The sequence below is a fragment of the Chelonia mydas genome, chromosome 8, assembly GCF_015237465.2.
Source record: "Chelonia mydas isolate rCheMyd1 chromosome 8, rCheMyd1.pri.v2, whole genome shotgun sequence".
NCBI lineage: Eukaryota > Metazoa > Chordata > Testudines > Cheloniidae > Chelonia > Chelonia mydas.
Window position 1 is genome coordinate 48,566,590 of NC_057854.1, and position 16,774 is coordinate 48,583,363.

Consider the following 16,774-nt stretch of genomic DNA (forward strand, 5'->3'; position numbering starts at 1 on the left):
CTCTGGGATAGCTCCCGGAGGCCAATACTGTCGAATTGCGACCACGCTACCCCAAATTCGACCCGCAAGGGCACTAATCCCCTCATCGGGGGAGGAGTACAGAAATCGATTTTAAGAGCCCTTTAAGTTGAAAAAAATGACTTCATCGTGTGAACGGGAGCAGGGTTAAATTGATCTAACGCTGCTAAATTCGACCTAAACTCGTAGTGTAGACCAGGGCAAAGACATAGCCCTGTTTGTGGTGATGTAGGGAGACACCATACCAGCAGGATCTCTAGGAGTCTTTGAGGCTCCAGGGAGCAAGAGGGAGCACAGCCACTACATCACCATTGATGGAAGTGCAGTGTCCTCTTTTTTCTGCTACCGGCCAGCTCGATCACATGGCAAAAGCACTAGCCTTGAATAGTCCAAGTGGTAGATTTTGTCCAGTCTTTGCAGATGGACGCAAGGAGAAGAGACTCCCTACACTCCCATCTCTTCTCCTGTGGGTGCCTGCACTGGGCTGGGTATATTCCTTTGTCTTTCTTTACAGAGTGGCACGTTTCCATTAGCTACATAGACTTAATAGCAGTGGTGATACTGGTGTCATGGTCCAGATCGTATCTTACTTGAATAAAAGGCAAAATGGAGCCAGAGGAGAAAAGCTGAGGAGATGCCAACAGGACATACAAATGTTTGAAAATGCCTGGAGTCTCTTTGATCAAGTCTGAGTAAAGAAATATTTCATTATCATGGAAAGAATTGCTTCACTCAACTGTGTAAGATGCTCCCTTCCCACTCACATACCACTCCAAGGCCAAAGATAAGCCTGTTCTATCAAATCAAGAAAAATGTATCTTGAAAAAAATCATAGCTTTTCTAATTGTATTACATTTTTTTGAACCATCAGGTAGTCGATATAGTTTCCACATTAGGAAACTGGATCAACACAATTAAGGATTGCAACAACTTGCATACTGAACCTCAGATAAAATAAACCTTTGAGGAGAAATTGTCCTTGCTTCTGAAATATTTTTTTCTTCCAAATGTGAACTATATTCCTTTCACTATAGAGTGCAATGATGAACAGAGACTTAGTGGCAAAGGATAACTTGACTCTTAGATTAAAGTGTGGTGTTGCTGGTCATTGTGTATATAATTTAATATCTTATGCAACATGACAGAGTCTAAATAGTTTCCGAGGCAAAATGTTTAAAACTAGAATAAAATAGTCACTGAAAATTAAACAAACAAAAAAAACCCTCTCAAAAATCTTGTGAATTTTTTTGGAGGTAAGTTTAGTATAAAAATTTCCCCTTGAAAGTTTCTCAGCATTCACTTTCTAGCCTTCACATCATTTTAATCAAACTAAGGGCTCGATTGTGGAATATATGGACACAGCTCTGTATGGAGTTTGCACAGTGCTTCTCACATTTCCAGGGACATCACAGCCACTGCATCCCCATTGCTGAGGGTGCTGTCACCTCTCCTCTGCACTGGTCAGCTCTTTTGGCTGGAGTGGAGCAAGTAATGTAATGACAGCAGCTTTGCAAGCATTGCAGAACTCTTTCACTATGTGGGCATGTCTCACAACACAGTTCGCTCAAGTTAGAACTTGAATTTTGCCCTTAACCCAACTCCCATCCGCACACAAAAATCTCTAGCTTGAGTTTAGTGGCCTTTAAGCTCAAGCTAGCTAGCCTGTCAGTGGGGTGGGTTGAAGCTCAAGTGCTACTGATGCTGGGGCTAGTAATGCAGTGGGGATGCACAGCTCAGGTTACACCAACTCAGCAACAGCTAATGCAGTCACTTGGTGTAACTTGTTGTTTTGCAGTGTGGTCACTCTCACTCAAGCTAGGCTAGCTCAAGTGCAGAACTGGAGTGTGCTAACTCAATCTAAGGCTATGTCTACACTAGCAATCTTACAGCGGTACAGCTGTGCCGATGCAGATCGCTTGTGTAGCCGCTTTATGCTAACAGGAGAGAGCTCTCCCATCGATGACATAAAACCACCTCAATGAGCAACACAGCGCTCTGCACACTACCACTTATGTGGCAAAACTTACGTCACTCGGGGGGTGTTTTTTGCCAACGTAAGAGGTCAGGTCTACACTACCAAACTTGCAGTTAAAACAAGCCCTGTGAGTGAAAGAGTGAAAGTGAGTGCACCTGGTCCCCCAGGTCTCCCCTTCTGCTCCCTCTCCTTCCCTTGTGCACGGTATGATCTGACCACAAGAGTACGCTGCACAGGACCTCGGAGGTGTAATTCCCAGTGTGTGTGGATATGTGTGTGCTAGCTCTGCTCGACATAGCCCCTAAACGTGGCAGTGCGGCCCCAGTGGTATGGGCGGCAGCTCCTGCTAGCCACCCGAGTATGTATGCAGTGGGTCAGGCGGGACTGTGCCCATGCCACTGCGGCTGCACTGTTTTAGGTGCTAGCTCAAGCAGAGTTAGCATGTGGACATCTAACCGCGCTGTGAATTGCACCTTCCAGCTGCTTTATGGACATGCCCTAGATGATCAAATTAAAATTAAAACCATTTATGCTAGGAGGCACACCACCGGTTATGATATGAGGCATCCAAATAAATATTTCATTGTATTCTTCTTCTGTGTCCTATTCACCCTGCACAGTGTGGCAGTCTGCCAGTTAATAAGTTGTTTTGACAGTAATTTGGAGAGAACCTGACAGGCAATCGCCAAATAATTATACTTAGCATTTTGTATTTTCAATGCAAATATTAACTGATTTTCACAATGAAATAGGCAGGTAATCTAACCTCCATTTTGTGGATGAGAAAACAGAATCAGAGTAGTCCAACTAGCAGAAGGCCACACAGCAAGTCAGGTGCAAACTTTGGATTAGAACGAAGGACTCCTGGCCCACGGTGCCCTGCTAACTTCAAGTTTCTTCATATTTGCAAATCTCACTTTATAATGTGTTGTTTAATGTTAATATCTGTTCTCATTTGCTGTTCAAATACAGTATATGACGACAGTCATTGTAATTCAAGGACAAAGGTAACAACACAGATATATGTTTATGTTTCACATTGAATCAAGCAATTCACAGCAGACAGCACACGTGCTTTAGGTACAAGGTCACATTTTGCCTTTTATATTGAGCGCCTGCCGGTATGGTGACACATCACACACGGCTGGGCAACAGAATTCGGTTTCCACGCAGCCATGGTAAGGCAAAGAGTACACGGGGCTGACTTCTTACGCATAACATGTGGGAATGGTTTCAAACTGCAGCGCCATCCTTTCTCATAACAAGCAATGGGTTGGGTTTCACATTTAAAAGGAGGGGCTGCAGTTTTGGGGTGGATGTGCAGCACACCCTTCCCCCCACCCCACCACGTGGCTATTCTCCAGGATGATCCCTTTTAGCGAAGCTCAAACAGCCCAACATGAACGGGGTCCTTTTACTGTTCCCTTACCAAAATTTCCCTATTTCAACCAGGTGACCATGAATGATTTCACTCTCCTGAGGCTAACACAGAAGGATATAGACCGAATGTTGCTTGAATGCGACCAAAACCCAGGACCATTCGTTGCCATGCTTTGTGCTGCAATGATTCCAGAATACTTTCAGAGTACCTCCAGGAGAGCTTCATGGAGATGTCTCTGGAGGATTCCCGCTCCATCCCCAGACATGTGAACAGACTTTTCCAGTAGCTGTACTGGCCGCGAATGCATCCCAATTCTTCAGGGCAAATCAAACATTAAACACTCTTGCTTTTAAACCCTGTACTGTAGTTACAAATGCACACTTACCAGAGGTGCCATCTCCAGCTTCAGGGTCAGGGATCCCGCCTTCAGAGGGTATTGGCTGTAGGGTGATGAAAAGGTCCTGGCTGCCAGGGAGAAAGGATTCACCACTTGCCTGCTGCGCATTCTCCTCCTCCTCCTCCTCTTCCTCATCCAAAAAATTCTCCTCCATGTTGCGTGGGACTCCCCCTTTACAGGTGTCCACGGACAGTGGTGGGGTAGTGGTAGGGTCCGCTCCTAGAATGCCATGCAGCTGATCATAGAAGCGGCATGTATGGGGCTCTGACCCGGAACGACCGTTTGCCTCCTTTGTCTTTTGGTAGGCTTGCCTCAGCTCCTTAACTTTCATGTGGCACTGCCGTATGTCCCTGTTGTAGCCTCTCTCCAACATGCCCTGTGAGATTTTGGCAAATATACTTGTATTTCTTCTTTTTGATCGGAGTTCTGCCTGCACAGATGCTTCTCCCCATACAGCAGTCAGATCTAGTGTCTCCCTTTCGGTCCATACAGGAGCTAGTTTGCGATTCTGGAGGGACTGCATGGTCACCTGTGCTGCTGAGTTTGCCACGCTGACCAAACAGGAAATGAAATTCAAAAGTTCCCGGGGTTTTTCCTGTCTACCTGGCTAGTGCATTGGAGTTCAAAGTACTGTCCAGAGCGGTCACGATGGAGCACTGTGGGATAGCTCCCAGAGGCCAATACCGTGGATTTGTGTCCGCACTACCTCAAATTCAACCCAGCAAGGTTGATTTTAGTGCTACTCCCCTCGCCAGGGAGGAGTACAGAAGTTGATTTTAAGAGTCCTTTAAGTCGACGGAACAGGGTTAGTTGTGTGGACGCATTCATTTTAAAATCTACCTAACATGGCTAAATTCGACCTAACCCTGTAGTGTAGACCAGGCCTTAGGCTCCTTTGAAAATCCCACCCAAAATGTAGGTGGAGGGTGGGGGAAAGGACTGCTATACACAAACCACAGGACAATGGTTTGCATAAACGATGATTTTTTTTAAAAAAAAAATCTCTATATACATTTTCTAGAGACAGAAGGACATGAAGTGAGTAATTCACCATTGAGTCCTTGAGAAAGCTGAAGCGGGGAGAGGAAAGTAAGGAAATAACTGCTAGTGCCTTAGGCCATATCTACACTAGAGACCTTACAGCAGAATAGCTGTACTGATGCAGCTGCACCGCTGTAAGATCTCTTGTGTAGCGGCTCTATAATGACGCAAGAGAGCTTTCCTATCGACATAATTAAACCATCCCCAGCGAGCTCTCCCACCGACCTAGCGCTGTCCTCACTGGTGCTTATGTCGGTGTAACTTACGTCACCCGGGGGTGGTTTTTTGCACCCCTGAGCGACATAAATTATACCAACACAAGCGGTAGTATAGGCACCGAGTTTCTAATCTGCTGGGGGGTGCTTCCCCCAGGCCTCGCCCCCACTCCACCCCTTCCCCCAATGCCCCACCCCACCCTGCTCTTCCTACCTCTTCCCCGCCTCTTCCTGCCCCCACCCTGCCTCTTCCCGCCCAGTTCCGTCCCTCCCCTGAGTGCGCTGCACCCTCGCTCCTCCCCCCTCTCTCCCATGCCTCCTGATGCCGTGAAACAGCTGATCTGTGGCAGGCAGGAGGCGCTGGGACGGAGGGGGAGGCGCTGATCCGTGGGGCCGCAGGTGGGTGGTGCTGGGGGAAGGAGGAGGTTCTGATGGGGGGCTTCCGGTGGGTGCTCAGCACCCACCATCTTTTTCCCATGGGTGCTGCAGCCCCAGAGCAGCCATGGATTTGGTGCCCATGGAGTTGGTGCCTATGGGTGGTAGTGTAGACATAGCTTTAGAAAGAAAATGAAATAAGGAATATAGGAAAGAAATGTAAAATATTTAAATTTTAAAATCTGGATTTAATTCAGTAAGAAATGAGAGAGCCATAATTTAAAAGGCTGGATGGAGCTGAATGTTGCTGGGTGTCAATATGTAGTTTAGAACAGTGGTTCTCAACCAGGGGTACATGTACCCCTGCGGGTACTAAGAGGTCTTCCAGGGAGTACTCAACTCATCTAGATCAGTGTTTCTCAACCTGGGGGTTGCAGCCCCCAGAGGGGTCACGGGACAGGTTTAGGGGGGTCACAAGTGCAGGGCCAGCATTAGGGGGTGGCAAGCAAGGCAGCTGCCAGGGGTTCCATGCCACAGGGGACCTGGCAAAGCTAAGTTACCTGCTTCAGCCCTGCCACCTAGGGCTCAGGCTTCAGACAAGACTCACAAGTGAAAAACAGACTCTCATATTACACTGAAATGTAAGTACAATATTTATATTCCAATCAATTTATTTTATAATTATATGGTAAAAATGAGAAAGTCAGCAATTTGTCAGTAATAGTGTGCTGTGACACTTTTGTATTTTTATGTCTCAGTTTTGTAAGCAAGTAGTTTTTAAGTGAGGTGAAACTTGAAGTAGGCAAGACAAATCAGATTCCTGAAAGGAGTACAGTTGAGAGAGGTTGAGAACCACTGGGTTAGAATCACAGCTACAAAGCGTTATCACCTGTTTAAAGTCCACACAGGTTTTAAAAACCAAATGGGGTAGATTTGGTTTTGCCAGGTTCTTGTCCTGCAGGTTTACTTGAAGCTTCAGCTAAACGCAAAACCTGAAATTCCACATAAAAGTTGAGATGAACCTTTTTACACCCTGTTTAGAAAGGAGTGGCCTTCCAAATCACTTTATCACCAGTGTCTTGGGGCAGCCACAGCTGGCCTGCTCTCCTTCCCTTTTGCATTTGGGGTGTGTATGCCGAGGGAGGTAATAGGTCTGCTGTTGTGCACAGCCAAGGAAAGAGCATCTGGGAGGTGGGTCTCAGACAGATCTTTACTCATCAATAACTACAATGGGAACCTGGGTCAGTGTTAGCTTTCTGTGTGGCATACAGATGATTTGCAAAGGATGGAGGAAGGAAAGGAGGAGTTTGGGTTTTGCAAATTTGCTTCCTTATAATCTATAGAGAAGGCCTGAACAATTTTAAAGCTTTTTTTTTTTTTTAACTTTAAAATAGGAGTAGAACAAAGTAAGGGAAACAAATCTCATCTCCCCTTCCTTCACCCACGCATGCAGTAAATAATTCAAACACAGCCAGAGCACAGCCACAAAATAAAAAAGAAGCAAAAGTTTTGACCTTTTCTCTAAAACTTGCTACAGATTTATATTGAGGGGGAGAGAATTCCAGAGTCACCGGCTTGCTGGAAAAGGCTGTACCTCAGCAATTCCAGTCCTGCTAACCTCTGCTACCACCAGAAGAATAACAGTAACTCTCTAAAGTATATTGGTTTGCTGGCTTAAATCTGTAAGATTGAGTGCACAATTTTTCCTGCACCCAAGTTACAAGGAAGGCAATACACTTGCAAAAGTCAAGGATTTGCATGCATACATATCTTACTGCATGTACAACCCTGATTTGTACACATGTGGGCGGGATTTTTGCAGGCACAACCCAGGTGCGCGCACACACATTTTTTAAAATGTAGGCCATGTTATCTGACACTTAAAAGTAAAACCATGAAAAGCTTTTGCCCAGCAATAGGCAGCTGGTTCAGCATACACCACTGCTATGAAGTTACATGACACTCTCCATTAATATCACTTTATACTTAATGTTTGTGTAAAAACAGAAAATCCACAAAAAGAAAGGGAGTACTTGTGGCACCTTAGAGACTAACAAATTTATTTGAGCATAAGCTTTCATGAGCATCCGATGAAGTGAGCTGTAGCTCACGAACGCTTATGCTCAAATAAATTTGTAAATCTCTAAGGTGCCACAAGTCCTCCTTTTCTTTTTGCAGATACAGACTAACACGGCTGCTACTCTGAAACCTGTCAGAAAATCCACAGGGGTTCCTAATTAATTATGTTTCTCTTAAAATTTGAACTAGTTCATAATTAGAATATGAGCCTTTACTATGATTGGTTTCAAAGTAACAGCCATGTTAGTCTGTATTTGCAAAAAGAAAAGGAGTACTTGTGGCACCTTAGAGACTAACCAATTTATTTGAGCATAAGCTTTCTCTAAGGTGCCACAAGTACTCCTTTTCTTTTTACTATGATTGTTTCCAGCCAGTTACTTATTTAATGGTTAATATTCCTTCTCAAAGGTATATCTACATAGGACTGTATTGATTATTGCTTATCTTGAGGTAGGTAACACCTAAATCAAGGCTGGTCTGGCATTCCCCAGGCTACAAAAGTGTGCTTTACCCTAGGAATCAGCCTAATGAAGAGGGTGGGATTAAACTCTTTCTGGAGTGCAGCAGTGTTTTCTGGGATTGCCCAGGTTTGATCAGCCATTTTACAGTCCTGAGGGGTTTTTCTGTGATATTTAGCTCTGTGGGAGAGTAATATTACTCCCTATGCAAATTAAGAGCTAGAATTTTCTTTTTTTTTTCTTTTTTTTTTGGTCCACTCCTCTGGCTTCTTAATTGCCAGTAATCCTCTTGGGGTAAGGAGGAGGGTAGACCTTTAATGTGGGATAAACAAGCTTTCTGTTCTAATCAGCTGTTTTCCACTTTAATGGCTGCATTTGAAACAGATCTTACCTCTCATTACATGGTGGGGAAGTTATAAAAGGGGTATGATAGTACCATTGTTCATCCTGTATTGGTTGAAAAACTATGCAAAAATCTCTTAAACGCTGCCAGGTAGCACCTCAAGTGCTATACAAACAGGTTTGAATGTAGTTGTCTGAAGTCTGTTATGTTAATGAATCCAACTTGGAGTAACTGAAGGAAACTCCAAACTCTGCTTCATAAAAGGAGTGGTGGCAGTGAATGCTTAGCAAGAATCTGGAGAGGGCCCTTACGCAGCATATATAACTCTTTTCAGTGAGGGTCGAGCCATGTTGGTCCTAGGATATTAGAGAGACAAGGTGGGTGGTGAAATAGACAAGCTTTCTAGCTGCACTCTCTTTCACGTCTGCTCCAACAACAGAAGTTACCTCACCCACTCTTTTCAGTCATTCAGGCGAAAGGTCCCTTGTCATATGAAATAAGACATTGCTGGAGGTAGGGTGGGAGGGAATCTTATCCGGTGAATAAGCAGAATTTTGCTGCATAAAGGTAAATGTTATGCAAAATTCAGTAATATTCCATTCGTATTTTCTTTTCATCCAAATGTGTAAAATCCCAGCATACGTGATTCAGGTCAGTTATATTAGCTAGTGTAATCTTGTGCTGCTGTCCTAACCATCCGTTGGCTGACTAAGATTGCCCTCCTGCCTCCCCATGACCACCTGGTTGAAATACAAATGACACAGGAAAACTGCTTTACCACTTCCTTGATGACTGCTGCTGCAGTACCTGTGTGGTGTTATGCAAAGCAGCAGCATTTGTTACAAAGGATGAGGAGTAACGTGAGGCAGCTCTAGTCTGCACATATATTTTACATCATGTGTCTGATATGTTATTCATCAAAGGAGTGCTTAAAAATCTTTGTTGCTGAGGGGCTCAGTATTCAAGTTCAGAAAACATGTGGGCAGACTTGAAGAGATTGTGAGCTGTTTCTGTAGAAAAGGCATATCCCCTCTTCCCAGTTTCAGTGAAATGATACTCTGGGCCATGTCTTGATAGGCAGACAGGTTGTGTTTTTAATTGTGTTAGCTCAATCGGGTTATCTTAACATGACTGAAAAGCGCTGTTAAGATGCAGGTGCTGGCCATGTTGCAGCTTAGGCTCTTCCTGGGCTACAACCCAGTCAGTCAACACAACTTGCCTGCATTCTAACAGGACTTTTCAGTCACATCAGGCTAACTCAGCTGAGCTCACATGATTGAAAAAATACCCTTTTAAGTCAGTGAACTGTTCTGCTGTAAAATGAGAGTAAAATCTGCCCCATAATCTCTGACCAGCAAAAAGGTGACTAGAAGGATTTAATGATCTGAGCTGGGTATTATTTTGCATATCTGCATTCTCTACCCCCTACCCTTGTTGTAGAATTAAGTTGTGCTCTCACTATCGCAGGAATGCTTGTTGTTGTTCTGTGTGCTCGCTCCCTTGGTACATACATGACTGTTCAAATGTAATTTCAGTCCCTGTTTGCAGCCTCTGTGCAGCTGCCAGCAAGGAGTGTGGAATTATGGGAAGTTTCTTTCTTCACCTCCTACAACAGGTGTCTTTGTTAGCACACCTCATATACAGATACTGTCCGCACACACTGAGTCACCATGACTGAGAGAAATGTGAATGCAGGAAGAACTGCTTTCAGTGCCAGCAAGTGTTGCTATAAGAAAAACCTGAAGCCATGAAGCAGAAGAGAACATACGTGAAGAAGTTCCCAGTACAAGTTACAGCTCTTCTGAAAATATAAGAAGATTTTAGAATACAAGGTATGATCTATCTGCTGGACTCCTTGATAAACAAATTGTTTACCGGATATCACTCTAATTTTTGAATCTGAATTACCTCTCCTGAGGGAAACAAGTAAAAGAAATATTATAAGACAACCTCATTTATGCAAAGGAGAAATATATAGCACAAAAGCTGCATTGCAGATAAATTTCAAGTGAAAATATTTTTCTTTCTCCTGCAAGGGTTAAAGATGATCAGAAACTGTCTTAATCTCAAGGATTTCACCTCAAGTGCCTCATTTTGTTTGCCATAAGCCTATTAGAACACTCTTCTGTTTCCTAGCAATAACGTGTAATTTTTTTCCTCCTCTATTTAAGCAAAAGAGGTGTTGGTTTTTAATCCTGAACACTACAGCTGTTGCTCAAGTTTCCTATTCAAATGCAAATAACACGTGGTGCTATTTAAATACGCATGTAATCTTTGAAAGATACTTCAGGAAAAACAGGAAAAAGAGAAGAGCAACGTTGATCTTATCCTGTTTATTCTGGAAAGCAAGCGTGTGACAATATGCGACTGGCAATTTGGACTGGAAATCTCTGTAAGGTTTGCAGTGTCCAGCATTCACTCTGATTTGAGAAAAACACCCAACTGAATCCATTTATATTTCTTGCACAGGTTGGAGTTTTCGTCGCTGGAACAAAATGCTACCAGAGGGGGTAAAAATGTAATAGATGGGGCTAAATAGAAGCACAGACAATATAATTTTACTCTGTGTTCATTTGGCAATGATTACTTTTCCTAGTAAAACTGCGTAAGGGCGTTTTTCTCAGAGGGTATGTTTTGTTTATTTCTTTAAATCAATTCATACTTTTCTGTAGAACTATATTTTCATTTATAATTTGATAACTTTCAATTTCTTTTATCATTTTCCAAATTATTTTTTCTGTTTTGGCAATTTTTCTTTGTCATATGGATGTTTAAACAAACGATTTGACAAGACCGATTCTCCAGGAAGCAACCAACAGGGCTACTGTACACTGTCTGTCTGAGACCCTATCACTTTTGTAATTAAAAGTTACAGAAGTACTGAATATTTCATGCTAAGGACAATCAAGCCTGAGAAAAATAATGTGGATTTCTATTGGTTTTCTTTTGCCTGAAATATTTCCTTTTTAGAGTATAGATAGTTTAGATAAAAGATTATTGATTTTTTCATCATATTCTTCCCTTTTTGAGGTGACTGTTTTGCTCTCTGGGTTACAAAAGGAAACTAACATCTGTTAAATCTCTACCATAGCTGGGACTCTTGCTTGTAATTTGATATTGTTGCTGTAGAACCCTACTTGTGCTTTAATTTTCGTACAGGTTTTCCAAAAAACCCTAAGTGACACAAATGACAACCTAAAACTGTGCAGAAGAAAGTGACTACTTTTTCAAGTATTTCTGAGGATAGCTTTATAAACTTGTGAAAAATTCCATGGAGGGCATACGAGAGGTCATTTATACACTCCTTTTCTTTGAATCTGCAGAATAAGCATAAAGCAAGAATTCAGTAGAAAACCAAACTCCCCCAACAAGAAGAATCATCTGCCTGTGGATAAATATTGGATTTAAAGAGTGAATCATTACAAAGAACTTTGGGATGAACAGAGGGAATTAAATAGTTTCCTAGGATTTGTGAAAACTTCAGTAAATTACTTTTCTACTTTCTCTGAGAATGTGAGCAGGCATTTATAATACACATTTCCTGTAAAGATAAGAGACCCCCCCTTCCCACCTCAAGAGACAAACTACATACAGGAGCTGCTTTGGTTGGTTGGGGTTTTTCTTGTGACACTCCACCCACTCTAGCTTCTTCAGGTGGGTGTGGGCGACCATCACCCACAAAGAACTCAGATAAGGTTCATTGTTGGATAGTGAACCTGCTGCTGCTAACAGCTGGGAGCTTGCTGACAAAATGATGGAAGAAATCTCCATAGTGGTGGCCTACAATTCTCATATTTTTAGCCAGCTATATGATGAAGATTTTCTGGCCAGTCTGGTGGCAATCAGCAAACCCAAATCTGTGGTAGGTGTTGCTGTTGTGATTGTGAACTGTTGTTCACAGGTTGTTGATCCTTTGACTGTAACATGTGATGGTTATACTCCTACAGGAGAGGAGCCCTTTCATTGAAAGCAATACAGTTCTTCTAAAAAATTATATAAATCTCTCTACAATTTGTCTATATGTACTGAGAAATAGCATACATAGTAATAATAATGATAATAGTAATTTAATTTGCAGTAATAATTTAAACTGTTCATATTGAGTTAATGTCTTTTTGAGACTGAGGTGAAGAGAGGAGGAATTGCTCAGTAAAAAAGCTAGTTTTGTGGTGTGTATAATAATTTTTTTGTGTAATTTTGATTTGAACTTTTATGGTTCTCAGGTGTTTTGAGCTCTCTGAAAGAAGTAAAAATGAGACTGGAACTAATTACAAAGTATTTTTCTCCTAAAAACAGAGCAAGTGCTAAATAACCTCAACACTTCTAGGGCTTAGCATGTCAGTTAAAGACTCAAGGCCAGATTCTCAGCTGGTGTAAATCAACATAGTTCCTGTGGATCTGAGCTGTGAATTTGGCCCACATGATGGTCCATAGACTTCACACTCATTTTATAGGAGTTGTTATATATCCTATTTTAAAATCAGCATAAGCATCTATGCAAACTTTTTAGTTAAAATACAGCACCAAATTACTGTTCTAAAGCATTTTAGAGACGTGTATGTACATTATATGCATCGTATAGTCATGATCCTGCATTGGGATCTGTTAATGCAGACCCCTGTGGATATGTGGGGTACCACTGAAGTTAACAGCTTTGTCTTCAGTACAAAAAAACAAGCGAGATAACTCATCCATTAGCTATCCTGCTGTAAAATCTTAATCCAGACAAGGTACAGGTAGTTTTTACTGTGCTGTAATTAGGTGAACTCAACTGCTGATTGGAGGTATAGGGTTGACCTCACCTAGCTATGTCAAAGTAAAAGCTCCCTGCACCTTGTCTCGTCTAGGATTTTCAAAGAGTGCCTGAAGTTGGGCTCCCAAGTCCACATTTTTTAGGGTCAGATTCTGTGAATGGCTTCATGCAAGGGTCTGCCGTGACTGAGTCATTGGTGAGATCGAGGGTTTGCAAATTACAAGCCTGATTTTTCAGAGGTGTTGAGCTTAACTTTTTATTGACAGATGCAGATGCTAAGCATCACTAAACATCAGATTTCTTATGTAGGAGCCTATGTTTAGACACCCTGTTTGCAATTTTTGGTCTCTGTGGGTATACTATCTGTGTAAATAACTATCAGAAGGAAAGAATTTATTTAGGTAACAGTGCTTGGATTTTTCCATATGTGGCAGATCTATAATCTTCACAAGAGGAAAAATATGCCCTATCCATGTATTTTAAAAATACATTAAATTCATGACTACTTTACCTTCCCCTCATTACCTGTGGAAATTGCCGTTTATGTGCACCTGACCTCTCTTCATTACACCTGATTAGCACTCCAGAGCTAAGCCAGTTTCCTTCGATTTTGTCCAATCACATTCATTCTGGTGCCATTTTTCTTCCTTGCCCTTAGGTCTTGTCTAGACTAAGATTTAAGATATGTTGAAACATATTAGCTAACATTAGGGTGACCAGATGACCCGATTTTATAGGGACAGTTCAGATATTCAGGGCTTTGTCTTATATAGGCACCTATTACCCCCCACCCTCTGTCCTGATTTTTCATACTTGCTGTCTGGTCACCCTAGCTCAATGGCTCTCAACCATTCCAGACTACTGTACCCCTTTCAGGAGTCTGAGTTCTCTTGTGTACCCCAAGTTTCACCTCACTTAAAAAGTACTTGCTTACAAAATCAGACATAAAAATACAAAAGTGTCACAGCACACTATTACTGAAAAATTGCTTACTTTCTCATTTTTACCATATGATTATAAAATAAATCAATTGGAATATAAATAGTGTACTTACATTTTGGTGTATAGCATATAGAGAGTATAAACTAGTCATTGTCGGTATGAAATTTTAGTTTGTACGGACTTCATGAGGGGTTTTTATGTGGCCTGTTGTAAAACTAGATATATATCTAGATGAATTGATGTACCCTCTGGAAGACATCTGTGTACCCCGAGGGGTACATGTACCCCTGGTTGAGAACCACTGCCCTAGCTAACATGTTTGAAAAGTCTACTGTCGACAAGACAGTGCATTCTTTAACATGTGCTAAACTTGGTTGAGTAAAAGCCAAAGCACCTCCTGAGCTTTCACGCGACCAGCTTAGCAAATGTTACAGGCTGTGTGCCTTGTCTACACTGAGCTTTTACAGTGTGTTAGCTAACATGTTCTAACTGCACACCATTAAATCTTAGGTTTCAGAGTAGCAGCCATGTTAGTCTGTATTCCCAAAAAGAAAAGGAGTACTAAAGGCACCTTAGAGACTAACAAATTTATTTGAGCATAAGCTTTCGTGAGCTACAGCTCACTTCATCGGATGCATTCCGATGAGGTGAGCTGTAGCTCATGAAAGCTTATGCTCAAATAAATTTGTTAGTCTCTAAGGTGCCACAAGTACTCCATTTCTTTTTTCATTAAATCTTAGTCTAGATAAAGCCCTCTTCCCTCTCTTAGGCAACTGCCATAACAGCAACTTCTTCCTGACGAAGAACACAGAATAAGATCTTTCTCTAAGACAGCTAGCACTGCTGTAAATTGGCTAGCAGAAGCACTATTAGAGCAGTTGGTTATCATGCACATAGCTATAGTTGAGTTCTCAAACTCTGTCATGCTCTTGAGTTTCACCAGCCCAGAACCAAGAATATTGTCCTGAGTGTCTCCCATGCTCAATTGCTTCCATGCTACTAGGCTATTTCTCACGGATCATTTGGATAAAATTTTCATGGTAAGAAACACTGCATCTGAGCCTAAGCCTACAGTTTAATTACTTGGGAAGTTCCGCTTACATGGATCTAGCAATTGCATCCATGCTTTGTACAAATTCAGAGAAGTGCAGAGACGACAACACGTTGTGCATAGTTTAGTCTGGATTTTCTACATTTGTTCCCCTGGTCAGGTGTGAGTCACTTGTGCTGAGTGGTTAAAGGAGGAATTGGTGTCAGAAATTCTCAGTTACAGCCTTAACTGATTCTACCACATTCTCTCTCTGTGTGATGAAATAACATTGTGGTCACTTTTTTTTTGCTCATCTGTGAAATGGAAATAGTACCTCACAGTGTATTGCGATCTTTGGATGAAATACACTGTGGGAGGACAAAGTATTATTATCACTATATTATTTATTTTAACATAACAGAATATATGTGCTTATCAAGGCCTACAGGGTTTGGTTCTGAAGCACAAGTTGCTGCATGTGTTTCAGCACACTGGCCAAATCCTTAGCAAAGATGAAAACCTACAGCTTTTAGTGGAGGGACTGAAAAATGCACATACTTGACACTTCTGAAGTTGGTTAATTTTTAGTCATGTCAGGCTCCATTTTGATACTATAAGGCAAATACAGTACATCGTGATTTCAGTCAGCCTTAAAATACATTTAACTGTCTCATACTGGACTGAACAGCGTATGATTTTGGGATGAAATTAAATAGCAAATCCTGTTGAGTCTGCTTTGGTCACTTGTACCAGATAGCCCCACGAGATGGGTTTGCTATATTGAATGAGATTCTGCAGAAGTAGTTTGTAGGGCTTTGGCTTTGGAAATGGTTACAAGTTTGTGTGCTTTCTTTTAAATGGTAAGTTAGTTTAGAAGCAATGTTAAGTTCTTCCACTGTCAGACATAACAATTTACCTGTGAGTTAATTGTACCCCTCCGTGGGAATAAGGTTCCCCTTACAGTTTCCTCTGCTTCTTCCTCTTTAATGCCAGGTTTTGCCTTTCCACAGAAGTGACCAGGTGTTCTGGCTCAGACTACTGCTTGCCCACCCCCCCATAGCCTATCCCCAGGTGCAGATCCCTGGACTTCTTGTGAGCTCTCTGCAGGGAAAAGGAAGAGTGCTGCTGTGAAGGTGGTTTATCCCTCATTCCATGTTGGGAGGGGGAAGGTCTATGGAGGGAGAAATCCCAAAGTTACAAACTAACATAAGAACGGCCATACTGGGTCAGACCAAAGGTCCATCCAGCCCAGTATCCTGTCTATCGACAGTGGTCAATGCCAGGTGGCCCAGAGGGAGTGAACCTAACAGGTAATGATCAAGGGATCTCTCTCCTGCCATCCATTTCCACCCTCTGACAAACAGAAGCTAGGGACACCATTCCTTACCCATCCTGGCTAATAGTCATTAATGGACTTAACCTCCATGAATTTATCCAGTTCTCTTTTAAACCCTGTTATAGTCCTAGCCTTCACAACCTCCTTGGGCAAGGAGTTCCGCAGGTTGACTGTGGGCTATGTGAAGAAGAACTTCCTTTTATTTGTTTTAAACCTACTGCCCATTAATTTCTTTTGGTGGCCCCTAGTTCTTATATTATGGGAACAAGTACATAACTTTTCCTTATTCACTTCTCCACACCACTCATGATTTTATATATCTCTATCGTATCCCCCTTAGACTTCTCTTTTTCAAGCTGAAAAGTCCTAGCCTCTTTTAATCTCTCCTCATATGGGACCCGTTCCAAACCCCTAATCATTTTAGTTGCCCT

General features: G+C 42.1%; 1 protein-coding gene across 12 annotated transcripts in view; it reads left to right on the forward strand.

The window, feature by feature from the left end:
* Positions 1-16,774, forward strand: part of RABGAP1L (RAB GTPase activating protein 1 like) — a 556,714-nt gene that overhangs the window by 485,711 nt on the left and 54,229 nt on the right. The window contains exons 1-2 of one of the 12 annotated variants that reach the window (XM_037907756.2): positions 9,680-10,114; positions 11,606-12,144. The exons of 10 other annotated variants lie outside the window; for them this stretch is intronic. In XM_037907756.2, coding sequence (XP_037763684.1) covers positions 12,034-12,144 — 111 coding nt within the window. In that variant the 5' untranslated portion in view covers positions 9,680-10,114; positions 11,606-12,033. Of the gene's footprint in view, positions 1-9,679; positions 10,115-11,605; positions 12,145-16,774 lie in introns of those variants that run through there. One more of the 12 variants, XM_037907755.2, reaches the window with a different exon arrangement.